Below are 18,572 nucleotides of genomic sequence, written 5' to 3' on the forward strand. Positions count from 1 at the left end.
AATGAGAAATGCTCACTTACAGGGATGTAAACAAATTTGTGCACAGCATTTTAGATAAGTAAACTTTCGGTGCATATTCAAAATTTCTGGGCTATTTTATTTCAGCTCATAAAACATGGGACCAACACGTTATATGTATAAAAAAAACAAAAAACAGTTTAAGTAGGTCATGTGACATCCCAACAACTTTGAGAGAAAAAAAATCGTTATATCTGATTTGTGCCACTGCCCTCTCATTGGCTAGAATCGTCCCAGCTGATCTTGTCCTTTCCCAATTACTTTCCATTTTTGAAAACATTTATTTTCATTGTTAGAGTGGAAAATACAGCTCGCCAGCTTGTTGTTACAGACATAAAGGGTAACCAAGAGACAGGTCACAGGGGCTATAAAGCTGAAGCATCCTTTTAGATCGTTTTCTCACCACCAAATATGTCAGTGAGAGGAAGTCCATTCGCGGGTAGTGGGAGAAGATGGAAGTCCTTGTCCCAAAATATCCCAGAATGCACCGCGCGGCCCTTTGACGATGCATGGGCAACGTAGACAATTGCCGTTATTAAGAGTTTAATGGAGTTTCCCATTTCCACTAAAGTATCTCTGGTGAAACTGGGCCTGCATTATGCAAATTTTCTAAAGTAAAAAAAAAATATGTTGTTTAGAAGGAGTGCAAGGTTGAGTTGAGTTTGTACACATGCGCACTTCAAAGGTGGCGTTCCCTAACGGAAATATGCAAATACTTGCTACAACGCACCAATAGGATCTCGCTAGCTCATGCTTGACTTTGCCCACCTCCTTGCTTGTTCTGCCCACTATGCTTCATTTGCTCCCACTGTAAACGACACAGAAGACCTGTCTTGGGTTAGTTATAAATATATTTGTTGTAGTCCTTAAACCCGGAAATAAATTACCTCTGGTTCGTTCAGCCAGAGAGGAAGCAGAAGAGGAAGAGAGAGACCCAACTTGGCGGAAAATCTATCTCCCTTCAGCAAGTGACGTTTTTTTGTTGTTTCGCCCACCAAGCAATGAGTTTTTTAATGGATATCAATTGTATGGAGTGTCGAATTTGGTCAATAAAAAAATGTATGGCTTATTTGCTACGTGAGGTTTATTTGATCAAATAGGAGTTTCGTAATGCTGAAGTTGTTACAAGTGTACGTGACATCCCAGGAACTTTGAGAAAAAACACCTCATATCGGAGTTGTCTCGAGATGGCTATGCATATTCATGGTCTGAGGCTAGTGGAATAGCATCTCAATTTCAATTCATTTCAGCTCAGTTTCCACATCATTTTGTGGGCAGTGTGCACATAGCCTGTCTTCTCTTGAGAGCCAGGTCTGCCTACGGCGACCTTTCTCAATAGCAAGGCAATGCTCACTGAGTCTGTACATAGTCAAAGCTTTCCTTAATTTTGGGTCAGTCACAGTGGTCAGGTATTTTGCCACTGTGTACATCTCTCTCCATTTAATACAGACGGTTGACGTCAACAACCCTCATCAAATATTCAAAAAAGGATTACAATAATGAGATGTATCCACCAATCAAAAGAAAGGATAGGCGGGAGCTAGACAGCTCGCCGTGCCGCTTTGTGGACAACGACTCACATTGTTAGGGGGGAGAAACATGTATCTTGTCAGTATATCCATAATCTTTGGTTTAGCCATTCCTATGGGGAAAATTAATTGGGAAAGAATAGGGTTCTGGGTTAAATGCCGAAAGTAAAGTTTGAGGTTAACACAAGTTTAGGAGATCTTCTATGTTTTGTTCTGTGAGATAATAAAAGTCAGTTAACATGACCTTTATGAATGATGAAGCCTTTATGTGCTTTTTTTAATTACATAAATGCTTCAAAATTTACAAAAAGTGACATTAGCTGATGAAGATTATCTCATAGAACAAAACATATAAAATCTCCTAAACCTGTGTTTACCACTGACCTTATTTTTGGCGTTTATCCAAAAACACCATTCATTTCCACTTATGGCTTTGTCCAACGAACCATGGCGGAGTTAGTGTGCCTACAAAAAGACGCCATTACTATTTCTCTATGGAGTTTCTGGTCAATATAATGGATAATCTGTGGCTCTGCCAAGACCTCTAACCAGATGTTACGGTTTTCAGGAGAAATGTAAAGAGAGCCTGTGGCGCAAATCCGCTTTTGGACGTTAACAACGTGACACTCCATCTTAACTACACCACAGTTACTGGATTGGTTGAACAGTGCAGAAGAGAACCTCGCCCAACATGTCATGTCAAGTCCAGGATGTAGGGGATCTAGTTTCAGGCTTCTGTTAGGCCTGCTGTATTAGGTTAGGGGAGAGATAACCAAATAGAGAAACAGGATATACAATCGAAGAGTACGGGACAGAATGTAAATAAACGAGCCCAGGGTTCACATTATTCCTCACACTGGATTCACCTCCTATGAATAGCTACACCACCAGAGATAGGAGAAGAGCGATGGAATAAGAATGTTATGTTTAAGGCCAGGAGTTTTACCTGACCACTTGACCTGACCAGGAAAAACTCTGAAGCTGTGTGCCAGCCTTCGGCATGTCAGTCAATCAATTACTAAAATAGAGACACAAGTGAATTTATGGATGCTGAACTGGTGGTGATGCATGAGACGGTGGGGAGTTATGGATTGGCTTCATTAAACACTAGGTGGCGCCTTATACACAAATATAATCCTGTTTTTCGTCAAACCCTTGCAAGGGAAGTAGTGTTGTCTGACGAAAACTGAACGGGGGAGCCTACTGTACAAAATCAAGGAGCTCAGTAGGTGTGTAGTGTAAAGTGTATTTAAATAATGTAATGTACTTTAGAACTTTAAGAATTTATGAAATACTGCACAGTGGTGGTAATATGTTGGCCAATCTTTCTCAGCAGCAATGATACTGTGATTTCTGGAGCAACTTCTGAGAAGGTGATGTATTGTGATGTCAACTGACACTAGTCACCCTTCATTCCCCATTGCTTTCCACTGACATATTCTTTGCTGTATTTGTGGTGTACCCTGACCTTGTACCGTATGCATGACTTTCAGAGCCATAATCAATCAAACTCAGACCATAGCTGATGATAGTCAATGTATTTGGTCGTACAATTTGAACTAGATATCCACAGCTATGCATTAAGAAATTCTAGTAACCTACTGGAATAGTGGTGTGTACTATAAAATAACTTGGTATTGTTTGCTGTTACTGTATTTCTTTAATTAATGATATTTTAACAGAATAGAAGAGAAAACCTTTATTTTCACAAGAAAATTACAATATTACACATTACATACATTTTCCAGAAACAGAATCTATTGTGCCCAGTGTGAAGAAAATAAAATCAGTAAGATCCTATCACTCTGGATAGTCAGTCTGTGAGGCTATACAGGGCCTCTCTACTCTATAATACAAGAATGAAAAATAACATATTAGTTTGTCTACAGTACATTAGTCCACAGTTAACCTTTACAGACACAATTGAAAAATTGGATTCCAGACAGATGTTTGTCATGTTAGGCCTGCATATATATATAAGACTTTACTATCAGCCTTGAATTTACTTTCAAGTGTTAGTATTGATGATCATGCGTCTCTCACCAATCCCAGTAACAAAATTGAGCGCAGACATTTTGAATACTAAGGTATTAATTTTCTCATAAATCAAGATTTGTCCTAGATTTACCAACATTTGTACTAGTGGTATAGTGAATATATTTTCCACATTATTCAATCATAAACAGGCGATGTAAATTTGAACGATTTGGCAGGTAGTTCTGGCTATTTCAAGCCTTTAAAGGTCTAGAACTGGCCCACAGCACCTTCTCTATCAAGGCCATCCAGGAAGTTCACAATTTCCTCAGCTCTGTGTCCTCTATTACGGACAATGGACAACAAAACACGAATACTGCTGTCACGTTGGTCAGTGGGTAGCATAATCTCTGCTGCCTTCTTGTGGAAATCAATTGACCTGGAAGCATTTTTTTTTGCATGAAACAGATGTTGGGCATACCAGTTGTAGAATGTTTGTAAATCCTGTGGTTCCATTCCTTCTCTATCAAGAAGCAGGTCCTCAAATATCTTATCTGCTCTATCAACGCTGCCAGATTCTCTGGACATGGCAGACAGTTCCAGTTTAGCGGCAAGGGATTTTGGGTAGAGTGCAACCAACTCTTCATAAAGGTTGACTGCATTTTCAATCAGAATATGCCTCATTGGGTTCCTTTTCTCTTCTGGAGAGAAAATCTTCCATTTGTAACACTTCCCAAGATGCCTCTTCAGCTGGCGTGAATCAGGGTGTCTCTCCAGGGTCCTTCTTGCCAGGTCAATGCTTGAATCATGAGAGACGTGATCTCTGTAAAATGATAGTAAGAGTCCAAATCCACCAAAGCTGTCCAAAGGCTTCTCTGTCACTTCCTCTGCAAGTTTAAGTGCTTCCTCAACCTGGCCACTCTCTGCAAGCCTCTGCAGGTACATCACTGTGATGTACAAATCTTCTGGATCCAATTCTCTAGCAATCCGTAGCTGCTCCAACATCTCAGATCGCAGCTTCGCGGTAATGTTTGTCCTATCAACAGATTTATTAAATGCCATGGCGTAACCGCAGCGCAGCACCTTGTTCTCAGGGTCCCCATTTAAGGCCATCTGGAAGTAATCTAGCGCTTCCTTCCTCTTGCTTACATCGAACTTATTCAAAGTCCAGGCCTTTTCACCCCACACTACACCTGGGCAGGGGTTGTCCCGCAGTAGTCTGCCCACCTTCTCCACATAGGTCTGGCTCTCTGTCAGCTCCCCTTGGTGATAGTGCACCCAGGCCAGGTTCCCATAGTGGACCACCAGACTCAGCTCCACGTCGTCTGGACTGCATTGGCGAATGGCCTCTTCAGCCTTCTTCAGGCATTGAAGAGCGTCCTTTGTGGAGCCCAGAGCATGTTGTAGGTAAGCCAGGAGGTTGTACAGATGACCTGCCCAGGAACATTGAACACCCTCTCTGCTGCTGATATCTATCATGGTTTCTCTGAGGCTTTGAAGTTTAGATCTGCTGTAGTCCAACTTCCAGGTGAAGTGGCATTCTAAACCTTGCAGACTAATTTTCAAGGAGGTCTGAGCCATTCTGGTTAAAAAAAAGACAACAGTTCAATCAAAATAGTTTAGAACTAACAATGCGTAGGGGAGATATTTCAGAACTGGATTGTGTGTGTGTTTGTGTGTGTGTCTGTGTGTGTGTGTGTGTGTGTGTGTGTGTGTGTGTGTGTGTGTGTGTGTGTGTGTGTGTGTGTGTGTGTGAGAGAGAGAGAGAGAGAGAGAGCTTACGTCTTAGTTGGACAAGAGAAAGCCATCTTGTGGTCTCTGAGTTTCAAGAGCAAATGAATGTCTGATTAGATACCTCACTGGCTTATATCCTGATTTTATACTGTATGGACCACATTCTTATCTTAGAATCAGCTGGTCATGCTGTTTACTGCATCACTTTACAACCAAGTATCAAAGTTTCGTTTCTAGCCATAGTTTTGTTTCTAGCAAATAGAGACTAAAGCGAATGGTCATTGCACACACCATTCCAATAACATCTACATTTAAAGATCAATCAACTGTAATCAACCAACCAACCAATCCATCATCCAAATTACTTAATAAATATTTAGATAACATTTCTGAGAAATTAATGCAAACATATTTCAGCCTTTTTACTGTATGCAAAAGTAAGAAACACTTTAGTGGATTGCTAACTGACCCATTTTAATTGACAGTCACAGAAATGTTGAGTTAACACGTTGAGCAAAAGTAGGTTTTGTGTATCACATCTTAACATCTTACAGGTAAAGTTTATTAAGGTCAGAGAGCAGGCTCTTTCAGCTCCAAGGTCTAGCTGTGTTGTACATCAGAGGTAAAGATGTAATTTTTTATGGCATTGAGTGTTTCTTATTTTATGACATCACGTGTGGTTTAGCTCTCCTTGGTGATAGTGCACCCAGGCCAGGTTCTTATAGTGGACCACCAGACTTAGCTTTTTTAGATACATTTTATTATAATGTTTGAAACATTTTATGATACGAGTTCTTCTTCTAGAGAAATCAAAACCAATGTCTCATCATCTCATTTTTGGTGAAAGATGGTGAGACATGTGACGTTAATGTTAAATCGCTGTGTGCCCCTTTAAGAGCACACAAGAGTTATTGGCTGGGCCAGGGTTTCCCAAATTTGTTTTGTTTTTTTCCCTAGCACTTCACAACTGATTCAAATAATCAAAGCTTGATGATGAGTTGGTTATTTGAATCAGCTGTGTAGTGCTAGGGCAAAAACCAAAATGTTCACCCAGGGGGGTGGCCCCAGGACCGAGTTAGGGAGACCCTGGACTAGGCCACGGGAGAGAGAAGCCAATATACCTCAGTCGAGATAACCAGATAGAGAAACAGGATAAGAGTATGGGACAGAATGTAAATAAACAAGGCCAGGGTTCACATATTCCTCACACTGGATTCCCCTCTTATTACTATGAACAGATAACACCACAGGAGACAGAATGAGAAGACAGATGGAAGAAGAATGTTATGTTTAAGGCCAGGAGTTTTACCTGACCACTTGACCTGACCAGGCCAAACTCTGAGCCTGTATTCCAGACTTCTGTATGACTACAAATAGAGACACATGGGTGAATTTATGGACGCTGAACTGGTGATGCAGGGATGAGCAACTACAGTCCTCGTGGCCTGATTGGTGACACACTTTTGCTCCAGCACCTGTTACCATACCTAACACCAAATAATCAACTAATCATGTTCTTCAGTTTAGAATGCAATTAGTTTGATCAGGTGTGTTAGCAATAGGGCTGCACTAGATGAAGGTGGAGGGATGCATTGTCTTTATTAATACACTAGGTGGCACCTTACACAAAAATCGAATCCTGTTTTTTGTCGAACCATTGCAAGGAAAAGAGTGTTGTATTTGACTAAGACAGAAGGGGTAGCCTACTGTATAGTGATGGGCATTCCGAGTCTTTTCGGTGAGCCGGATCATTTTGCTCTGTTCAACTAAAAGAGCTGTTCATTTGGCTCTCAAATGGCTCTTCATTAAGTAGTGCTTAAACATTTACATAAATCCATGAAAAAATAGCTAATCTCTAATGTAAAGAATAACATGCTACCTACCGTTATGTCACATTGTGACATGCAAGTTAAAATAAATGTTTATCTGACCAAATTAATAGATAAATATGAAGGAAAATAATTTGCGCTTTGGACAGTGTGTGGACCAGAATGATGCGCTCTCCTCAGTTTCTGCAGTGAGGAATTACCATCTCCAGATAATGTTTTTATAACTTATCTACAGATAATTGTTGTCGGCAGCTCAAAAAGCAGTGGTAACAGTAGGCTATACAAATCAGGGAGACAAAGAAACGGCTCTTTCACAGATGCGATTCGACGTTCACCAAAAATATCTGTTCAAAAAGAGCCGTTTGTTCGAGAATGACCCACCGTCACTACTACTGTACTCTACAATATCAAGAAGCTCAATAGGTGTGTAGTGTAGTGGGTATGCCAATAATGTCACGTATAATAGAACTTTAAGAATTTGTGAAATACTGTACACTAGGCCTACTGGCAATATGTTGGCCAATCTTGATACTGTGATTTCTGGAGCAACTTATTTTCCACATGCGCCGAATACAACAGGTGTAGAACTTACAGTGAAATGCTTACTTACAAGCCCTTAACCACCAATGCAGTTTTAAGAAAAATAAGTGACGTCTACTGACACTAGTCACCCTTCATTCCCCATTGCTTTCTACCAAAACTCTGTCTCTGACCGTGTGCCCTGAACCTGACCTTGTACCTACATGAATCAAACTCAGGCACACTCATATTGGTTTACCCAGCAACAAATACTAAATACTAGGGTCTCTACAGTGTCTGTTTTTGAAAAAGAACAACACAAAACTAAAATATACATACACACAGCTGGACACTATAGTCCATGATCATGACATGATCAAACAGTATCTATCTGCCTGCCTACGGTTCAAGCGGGTGGGAACGTGTTGTCATAGTAGACCATTTGAAAACAGTTACTCTCAACTATGTTAAACTAATGAATAATGACTTACTTCATTGTCTGAAGCATTTTGTCACCCTAAATATTATTTCATTTCCCTTTGACAGATTACATTTTCATTTGAGGACAGTTGTTCATAGACGCAGGGGGTTAAATCGTTTGGAAAGTGAAGCATGCCGTTCCCTCCTTACGGAGTTCCCCAGCAGGAAAAGCCTAATAAGGACATGCGGTACGTCACATAGAGTAATAATACAGCCTCTTTAAGAGGCATCCTCTACTGCCTGCAGACTGAAGACCATTGGATCAGTAAAGATGGAGCCCTCACTGGAGTCCTCCTCTCCTGCTACAGAGTTTATGGGACAGGATAAGAGCACAAGAAGACTTTCTCCGCTCTCCTTTGTTCCCCGTCCTGTTCTCCCTGACACTCTATCTGAGCTGCTGCCTGCCGTACCTGTGCCTGGACACCCTGTCCTCCAGAGTAGCCCTGGTGCACCACTACAAGATCCAGCCACAGAGCAGTGTGACCTGGGCAATGGCATGGAGCTGCCTGGCTACCTTCCTGCACACCCACACTGTGTTCATCTTCCCCCTCAGCGTTCTGCACTGGTACTAGAGACCAGTGGTCCTCCCTGCCCAAGCCCCTGGGGCTCTTCGTGTGGCCTGGGACGTGCTAGCCTGTCTCCTCCTCTTTGACCTGCAGTACTTTGTGTGGCACGTGTTGCACCAAAAGGTGCCCTGGCTCTACCGGACTTTCCATAAGGTGCACCACCGCTACACAGCCACCTTCGCCCTGACCACGGAGCACTCTGGGCTTGTTTGTGGCGGTGAACCCTAACCTGTTGGGCTGCCACCCGCTCCCCAAGATGCTCTTCTTCACCTTTAACACTCCGACTAAAAACGAGTCTAGGGGTTTCCTAGTTTCCACCACAACTGTACTTCTCTTGTTTCCCTTCTTCGCCATTGTAACCCACTCATTCTCATTCTCTGCACTTTTATCTTCAACCGACTCACTAGCAGTTTCAAACAAAACCTCAGTTTCCGCCATCTCGTCAAATCCTTCGCATTACCTGACTGGCTTCACCCACAATGGGTACTAGTTTTCCCCCATTGAGATAGATACAGGGCTCTTGTGTCCAAAATCATATTTTAGAATGGGCAGCTCCATTAAGGTCTTTCACCATCTTGCAGTAGTCAAATGGGTTAAAAAAAGAAAGTAGTCAACTGGGTGGGACTTCCTATGGATTAAGGAAGGATCACATGATTCCATCCGGGTCATCAGGAGGGATCAGCCAATAAATTATACTGGCAGTAAATCGCAAACCTTGGCTTTATACCTTTTCAAACAACCCACTCTAGGTGGCAGTATGCACCCTTTCAGTCTGTTTGCCAACTCCTAGAAGAAGTAGAAGAAGAACATTGACTACTTCAAAATGGAGATGGCCTCAATAGCGCTTCCCATGCTCTCACAGATGTCATAATGAGACAGATACAATGATACAATTTCTATCTATGTCTTCCCCTCTATAAAAGCCCTTTAGCTAAGAGTGAATGTATTTAGCCTTAAAATTTCAACCTGATATCCACAACTCCATTTAAGAAATTATAGTTACCTAAATGGGATAGTGATGTGCATTATAAAATTATTTGGTATTGTTTGCTGTTACTGTATTACTTTAATTAATGATCTGTAAACATTATAGAACAGAATACCTTTATTTTCACTTACACATTTTTCCAGAAACAGAATCCATTGTGCCCACTGTGCAGAAAAACAAACCACAAGATCCTATCGCTCTGGATAGTCAGTCTGTGAGGTAATTACATTTACATTTAAGTCATTTAGCAGACGATATTATCCAGAGCGACTTACAGTTAGTGAGTGCATACATTTTCATACTGGGGTTCATAAAGGGGTTCTCTACTTTAAAATGCAATAATTGTCTACATTGTCCGCAGTATGCCTTTACGGACACAATATGAAAATATGGATTCCAGACAGATGTTTGTCATGTTAGGCCTACATATTTATAGGAATTAGAATACTTTACCATTATCCTTGAATTTACTTTCAAATGTTAGTATGGATGATCAAGCATCTCTCAACTATCCCAGTTGCTAAAATTGAGCCCAGACACTTTTTAATACGAAAGTATTTTGTTTTTACTCAATCATAATTTTTCCTAGATTGTCCAAGATACTAGATTTGTCCAAGTGGTAAGTGGTAAAGTGAATATATCCATTTTACATGACTGGGAAAACAGATTTTCATTTGTTGGTCACACATACCTTTTAAAGGTAAGTCGCTCTGGATAAGAGCGTCTGCTAAATGACTAAAATGTAAATGTGAAAGCAGTCAGTATCTGGTGTGACCACCAGTTGCCTCATGCAGTGCGACACATCTCCTTCACATAGAGTTGATCAAGATGTTGTCTGGATAGTTGCTGGATATTGGTGAGAACTGGAACACACTGTCAAACACGTCGATCCAGAGCATCCCGAACATGCTCAATGGATGACATGTCTGGTGAGTATGCAGGCCATGGATGAACTGGGACATTTTCAGCTTCCAGGAATTGTGTACAGATCCTTGCGAGATGGGGCCATGTATTATCATGCTGAAACATGAGGTGATGGCGGCGGACGAATGGCACAACAATGGGCCTCAGGATCTCTTCACGGTATCTCTGTGCATTCAAATTGCCATCGATAAAATGCAATTGTGTTTGTTGTCCGTAGGTTATGCCTGCCCATACCATAACCCCACCGCCACCATGGGACAGTCTGTTCACAACGTTGACATCAGCAAACACGATGCCATACACACTGTCTGCCTTCTGCCCGGTACAGTTGAAACCGGGATTCATCTGTGAAGAGCAACCTTCTCCAGTGTGCTAATGGCCATCGAAGGTGAGCATTTGCCCACTGAAGTTGGTTACGACAATGAAATGCTGTCAGGTCAAGACCCTGGTGAGGAAGACGAGCACGCAGATGAGCTTCCCTGAGACAGTTTCTGACAGTTCTTCGGTTGTGCACACCCACAGCTTCATCAGCTGTCTGGGTGGCTGGTGTCAGACTCCACAGGGGAAGAAGCCGGATGTGGAGGTCCTGGGCTGGCATGGTTACATGTGGTCTGCAGTTGTGAGGCCGGTTGGATGTACTGCCAAATTCTCTAAAACGATGTTGGAGGTGGCTGACAGTGCATTCGGAAAGTATTCAGACCCCTAGACTTTTTCCACATTTCGTTACATTACAGTCTTATTCTAAAATGGATTAAAAAAAAAAAAAAATCATTTTCAATCTAAACACAATACCCCATAATGAAAAAGAAAAAACAGGTTTTTAGACATTTTTGCCAATTTATAAAATTTAAAAACAGAAATACCTTATTTACAAAAGTATTCAGACCCTTTGCTATATGACTCGAAATTGAGCTCAGGTGCATCCTGTTTCCATTGATCATCCTTGAGATGTTTCTACAACTTGATTTGAGTCCACCTTTGGTAAATTCAATTGATTGTACATGATTTGGAAAGGCACACACCTGTCTATACATGGTCCCACAGTTCAAAGTGCATGTCAGAGCAGAAACCAAGCCATGAGGTCGAAGGAATTGTCCGTAGAGCTCCGAGACAGAATTGTGTCAAGGCACAGCTCTGGGGAAGGGTACCTAAACATTTCTGCAGCATTGAAGGTCACCAACAACACGGTGGCCTCCATCAGCCTTAAATGGAAGAAGTTTGGAACAACCAAGACTCTTCCTAGAGCTGGCCGCCCGGCCAAACTGAGCAATAAGGGGAGAAGAGCCTTGGTCAGGAAGGTAACTAAGAATCCTGGCACCATCCCTACATTGAATCATGGTGGTGCCAGCATCATGCTGTGGGGATGTTTTTCAGCGGCAGGGACTGGGAGACTAGTCAGGATCAAGGGAAAGATTTACGGAGCAAAGTACAGAGAGATCCTTGATGAAAACCTGCTCCATAGTGCTCAGACTGGGGCAAAAGTTCACCTTCCAACAGGACAATGACCCTAAGCACACAGCCAAGAAAATGCAGGAGTGGCTTCGGGACACGTCTCTGAATGTCCTTGAGTGGTCCAGCCAGAGCCCGGACTTGAACCCGATCTAACATCTCTGGGGAGACCTGAAAATAGCTGTGCAGCGACGCTCCCCATCCAACCTGACAGAGCTTGAGAGGATCTGCAGAGAAGAATGGGAGAAACTCCCCAAATACAGGTGTACCAAGCTTGTAGCGTCATACCCACGAAGACTCAAGGCTGTAATCCCTGCCCAAGGTGCTTTAACAAAGTACTGAGTAAAGGGTCTGAATACTGATGTAAATGTGATATTTCCGTTTTTTTTTCTTTCTTTTTTTTCGTCTGGGCACTCTACCATAAAAACCTGTTTTTGCTTTGTCATCATGGGGTATTGTGTGTAGATTGATGAGGGGGAAAAAACTATTTAATCCATTTTAGAAGAAGGCTGTAACGTAACAAAATGTGGAAAAAGTCAAGGGGTCTGAATACTTTCTGAATGCACTGTATGGTAGAGAAATGAACATTAAATTCTCTGGCATCAGCTCTGGTGGACATTGCTGCACTCAGTATGCCAATTGTACGCTCCCTCAAAACTTGAGACATCTGTGGCATTGTGTTGTGTGACAAAACTGCACAGTTTAGAGTGGCCTTTTTAGGTGTAATGATCATGCTGTTTAATCAGTTTATTGATATGCCACACCTATCAGGTGGATGGATTATCTTGGCAAAGGAGAAATGCTCACTTACAGGGATGTAAACAAATTTGTGCACAGCATTTTAGATAAGTAAACTTTCGGTGCATATTCAACATTTCTGGCCTATTTTATTTCAGCTCATAAAACATGGGACCAACACGTTATATGTATAAAAAAAAAAAAAAAACAGTTGAAGTAGGTCATGTGACATCCCAACAACTTTGAGAGAAAAAAAATCGTTATATCTGATTTGTGCCACTGCCCTCTCATTGGCTAGAATCGTCCCAGCTGATCTTGTCCTTTCCCAATTACTTTCCATTTTTGAAAACATTTATTTTCATTGGTAGAGTGGAAAATACAGCTCGCCAGCTTGTTGTTACAGACATAAAGGGTAACCAAGAGACAGGTCACAGGGGCTATAAAGCTGAAGCATCCTTTTAGATCGTTTTCTCACCACCAAATATGTCAGTGAGAGGAAGTCCATTCGCGGGTAGTGGGAGAAGATGGAAGTCCTTATCCCAAAATATCCCAGAATGCACCGCGCGGCCCTTTGACGATGCATGGGCAACGTAGACAATTGGCGTTATTAAGAATTTAATGGAGTTTCCCATCTCCTCTAAAGTATCTCTGGTGAAACTGGGCCTGCATTATGCAAATTTTCTAAAGTAAAAAAAAAAAATGTTGTTTAGAAGGAGTGCAAGGTTGAGTTGAGTTTGTACACACGCGCACTTCAAAGGTGGCGTTCCCTAACGGAAATATGCAAATACTTGTTACAACGCACCAATAGGATCTCGCTAGCTCATGCTTGACTTTGCCCACCTCCTTGCTTGTTCTGCCCACTATGCTTCATTTGCTCCCACTGTAAATGACACAGAAGACCTGTCTTGGGTTAGTTATAAATATATTTGTTGTAGTCCTTAAACCCGGAAATAAGTTACCTCTGGTTCGTCCAGCCAGAGAGGAAGCAGAAGAGGAAGAGAGAGACCCAACTTGGCGGAAAATCTATCTCCCTTCAGCAAGTGACGTTTTTTTGTTGTTTCGCCCACCAAGCAACAAGTTTTTGTATGGATATCAATTGTATGGAGTGTCGAATTTGGTCAATAAAAAAATGTATGGCTTATTTGCTACGTGAGGTTTATTTGATCAAATAGGAGTTTCGTGATGCTGAAGTTGTTACAAGTGTACGTGACATCCCAGCAACTTTGAGAAAAAACACCTCATATCGGAGTTGTCTCGAAATGGCTATGCATATTCATGGTCTGAGGCTAGTAGAATAGCATCTCAATTTCAATTCATTTCAGCTCAGTTTCCACATCATTTTATGGGCAGTGTGCACATAGCCTGTCTTCTCTTGAGAGCCAGGTCTGCCTACGGCGACCTTTCTCAATAGCAAGGCAATGCTCACTGAGTCTGTACATAGTCAAAGCTTTCCTTAATTTTGGGTCAGTCACAGTGGTCAGGTATTTTGCCACTGTGTACATCTCTCTCCATTTAATACAGACGGTTGATGTCAACAACCCTCATCAAATATTCAAAAAAGGATTACAATAATGAGATGTATCCACCAATCAAAAGAAAGGATAGGCGGGAGCTAGACAGCTCGCCGTGCCGCTTTGTGGACAACGACTCACATTGTTAGGGCGGAGAAACATGTATCTTGTCAGTATATCCATAATCTTTGGTTTAGCCATTCCTATGGGGAAAATTAATGGGGAAAGAATAGGGTTCTGGGTTAAATGCCGAAAGTAAAGTTTGAGGTTAACACAAGTTTAGGAGATCTTCAATGTTTTGTTCTGTGAGATAATATAAGTCAGTTAACGTGACCTTTATGAATGATGAAGCCTTTATGTGCTTTTTTTAATTACATAAATGCTTCAAAATTCACAAAAAGTGACATTAGCTGATGAAGATTATCTCATAGAACAAAACATATAAAATCTCCTAAACCTGTGTTTACCACTGACCTTATTTTTGGCGTTTATCCAAAAACACCATTCATTTCCACTTATGGCTTTGTCCAACGAACCATGGCGGAGTTAGTGTGCCTACAAAAAGACGCCATTACTATTTCTCTATGGAGTTTCTGGTCAATATAATGGATAATCTGTGGCTCTGCCGATTCCTTTAACCAGATGTTACGGTTTTCAGGAGAAATGTAAAGAGAGCCTGTGGCGCAAATCCGCTTTTGGACGTTAACAACGTGACACTCCATCTTAACTACACCACAGTTACTGGATTGGTTGAACAGTGCAGAAGAGAACCTCGCCCAACATGTCATGTCAAGTCCAGGATGTAGGGGATCTAGTTTCAGGCTTCTGTTAGGCCTGCTGTATTAGGTTTGGGGAGAGATAACCAAATAGCGAAACAGGATATACAATCGAAGAGTACGGGACAGAATGTAAATAAACGAGCCCAGGGTTCACATTATTCCTCACACTGGATTCACCTCCTATGAATAGCTACACCACCAGAGATAGGAGAAGAGCGATGGAATGAGAATGTTATGTTTAAGGCCAGGAGTTTTACCTGACCACTTGACCTGACCAGGAAAAACTCTGAAGCTGTATGCCAGCCTTCGGCATGTCAGTCAATCAATTACTAAAATAGAGACACAAGTGAATTTATGGATGCTGAACTGGTGGTGATGCATGAGACGATGGGGAGTTATGGATTGGCTTCATTAAACACTAGGTGGCGCCTTATACACAAATAAAATCCTGTTTTTCGTCAAACCCTTGCAAGGGAAGAAGTGTTGTCTGACGAAAACTGAACGGGGGAGCCTACTGTACAAAATCAAGGAGCTCAGTAGGTGTGTAGTGTAATGTGTATTTCAATAATGTCATGTACTTTAGAACTTTATAAGAATTTGTGAAATACTGCACAGTAATGGCAATATGTTGGCCAATCTTTCTCAGCAGCAATGATACTGTGATTTCTGGAGCAACTTCTGAGAAGGTGATGTATTGTGATGTCAACTGACACTAGTTACCCTTCATTCCCCATTGCTTTCCAACGACATATTCTTTGCTGTATTTGTGGTGTTCTCTGTCTCTGGCTGTGTACCCTGACCTTGTACCGTATGCATGACCTTCAGAGCCTTAATCAATCAAACTCAGACCATAGCTGATGATAGTCAATGTATTTGGTCGTACAATTTGAACTAGATATCCACAGCTATGCATTAAGAAATTCTAGTAACCTACTGGGATAGTGGTGTGTACTATAAAATAACTTGGTATTGTTTGCTGTTACTGTTTTTCTTTAATTAATGATATTTTAACAGAATAGAAGAGAAAACCTTTATTTTCACAAGAACTTACAAGATATTTGACAGTACAATATTACACATTACATACATTTTCCAGAAACAGAATATATTGTGCCCAGTGTGAAGAAAATCAAATCAGTAAGATCCTATCACTCTGGATAGTCAGTCTGTGAGTCCATACAGGGCCTCTCTACTCTATAATGCAAGAATCAAAAATAACATATTAGTTTGTCAACAGTACATTAGTCCACAGTTAACCTTTACAGTCTCAATTGAAAAATTGGATTCCAGACAGATGTTTGTAATGTTAGGCCTGCAGATATATAAGACTTTACTGTCACGTCCTCTGCAAGTTTAAGTGCTTCCTCAACATGTACAGATTACCTACCCAGGAATATTGAAACCCCTCGCTGCTGTTGATATCTATCATGGTTTCTCTGAGGCTTTGAAGTTCAGATCTGCTGTAGTCCAACTTCCAGGTGAAGTGGCATTCCAAACCCTGCAGACTAATTTTCAAGGAGGTCTGAGCCATTCTGTTCAACGAAAATAGTTTAGAACTATCAATGCCTAGGGGAGATATTTCAGACCTGGATTGTGTGTGTGTGTGTGTGTGTGTGTGTGTGTGTGTGTGTGTGTGTGTGTGAGAGAGAGAGAGAGAGAGAGAGAGAGAGAGAGAGAGAGAGAGAGAGAGAGAGAGAGAGAGAGAGAGAGAGAGAGAGAGAGAGAGAGAGAGAGAGAGAGAGAGAGTTTACGTCTTAGTTGGACAAGAGAAAGCCATCTTGTGGTCTCTGAGTTTCAAGAGCAAATGAATGTCTGATTAGATACCTCACTGGCTTTTATCCTGATTTTATACTGGATGGACCACATTCTTATCTTACAATCAGCTGGTCATGCTGTTTACTGCCTCACTTTACAACCAAGTATCATAGTTTCATTTCTAGCCATAGTTTTGTTTCTAGCAAATAGAGACTAAAGCGAATAGTCATTGCAGACACCATTCCTATAACATCTACATTTAAAGATCAATCAACTGTAATCAACCAACCAACCAACCAATCCATCATCCAAATTACTTAATAAATATTTAGATAACATTTCTGAGAAATTAATGCAAACATAATTCAGCCTTTTTACTCCATGCAAAAGTAAGAAACACTTTAGTGGATTGCTAACTGGCCCATTTTAATTGACAGTCACAGAAATGTTGAGTTAACACGTTGACCAAAAGTAGGTTTTGTGTATCACATCTTAACATCTTACAGGTAAAGTTTATTAAGGTCAGAGAGCAGGCTCTTTCAGGTCCAAGGTCTAGATGTGTTGTACATCAGAGGTAAAGGTTTAATATTTTATGGCATTGAGTGTTTCTTATTTTATGACATCACGTGTGGTTTAGCTCCCCTTGGTGATAGTGCACCCAGGCCAGGTTCCTATAGAGGACCACCAGACTTAGCTTTTTTAGATACATTTTATTATAATGTTTGAACCATTTTATGATACAAGTTCTTCTTCTTGAGAAATCAAAACCAATGTCTCATCATCTCACTTTCAGAGAGAAAAAGATGGTGAGAGATGTGACGTTAATGTTAAATCGCTGTGTGCCCCTTTAAGAGCGCACAAGAGTTATTGGCTCAAATAATTATTATATAATTATATTCAAATAATCAAAGCTTGATGATGAGTTGGTTATTTGAATCAGCTGTGTAGTGCTAGGGCAAAAACCAAAATGTGCACCCAGGGGGGTGGCTCCAGGACCGAGTTAGGGAAACCCTGGACTAGGCCAGGGGAGAGAGAAGCCAATATACCTCAGTCGAGATAACCGGATAGAGAAACAGGATAAGAGTACGGGACAGAATGTAAATAAACAAGGCCAGGGTTCACATATTCCTCACACTGGATTGCCCTCTTATTAATATGAACAGATAACACCACAGGAGACAGAATGAGAAGACAGATGGAAGGAGAATGTTATGTTTAAGGCCAGGAGTTTTACCTGACCACTTGACCTGACCAGGCCAAACTCTGAGCCTGTATTCCAGCCTTCTGCATGTCAGTCAGTCAATGACTACAAATAGAGACACATGGGTGAATTTATGGACGCTGAACTGGTGATGCAGGGATGGGCAACTACAGTCCTCGGTGGCCTGATTGGTGACACACTTTTGCTCCAGCACCTGTTACCATACCTAACTCCAATAATCAACTAATCGTGTTCTTCAGTTTAGAATGCAATTTGTTTAATCAGGTGTGTTAGCAATAGGGCAGCACAAGGTAAAGGTGGAGGGATGCATTGTCTTTATTAAAACACTAGGTGGCACCTTACACAAAAATCTAATCCTGTTTTTTGTCGAACCATTGCAAGGAAAAGAGTGTTGTATTTGACTAAGACAGAAGGGGTAGCCTACTGTATAGTGATGGGCATTCCGAGTCTTTTCGGTGAGCCGGATCATTTTGCTCTGTTCAACTAAAAGAGCTGTTCATTTGGCTCTCAAATGGCTCTTCATTAAGTAGTGCTTAAACATTTACATAAATCCATGA

The 18,572-nt window shown here is 41.3% G+C and overlaps 1 protein-coding gene and 1 pseudogene across 2 annotated transcripts; one reads left to right on the forward strand and one right to left on the reverse strand.

Moving 5' to 3' along the window:
- Nucleotides 1–3,791: 3,791 nt before the first annotated feature.
- LOC311110666 (interferon-induced protein with tetratricopeptide repeats 1-like) lies at nucleotides 3,792–5,329 on the reverse strand (the record flags this gene model as incomplete). The annotated part of the gene is made up of 2 exons (XM_084153204.1): nucleotides 3,792–5,103; nucleotides 5,304–5,329. 2 exons carry the CDS (start codon nucleotides 5,327–5,329, stop codon nucleotides 3,792–3,794), a joined length of 1,338 nt encoding a protein of 445 aa, XP_084009330.1.
- A 3,025-nt stretch (nucleotides 5,330–8,354) lies between these two features.
- On the forward strand, nucleotides 8,355–9,439 carry LOC311110524 (cholesterol 25-hydroxylase-like protein; annotated as a pseudogene). The gene is made up of 2 exons: nucleotides 8,355–8,951; nucleotides 9,399–9,439. The product of its transcript is annotated as a cholesterol 25-hydroxylase-like protein (transcript).
- The last annotated feature ends 9,133 nt before the right edge of the window (nucleotides 9,440–18,572 follow it).

This window comes from Coregonus lavaretus (assembly GCF_964263955.1).
Source record: "Coregonus lavaretus genome assembly, chromosome: 36".
NCBI lineage: Eukaryota > Metazoa > Chordata > Actinopteri > Salmoniformes > Salmonidae > Coregonus > Coregonus lavaretus.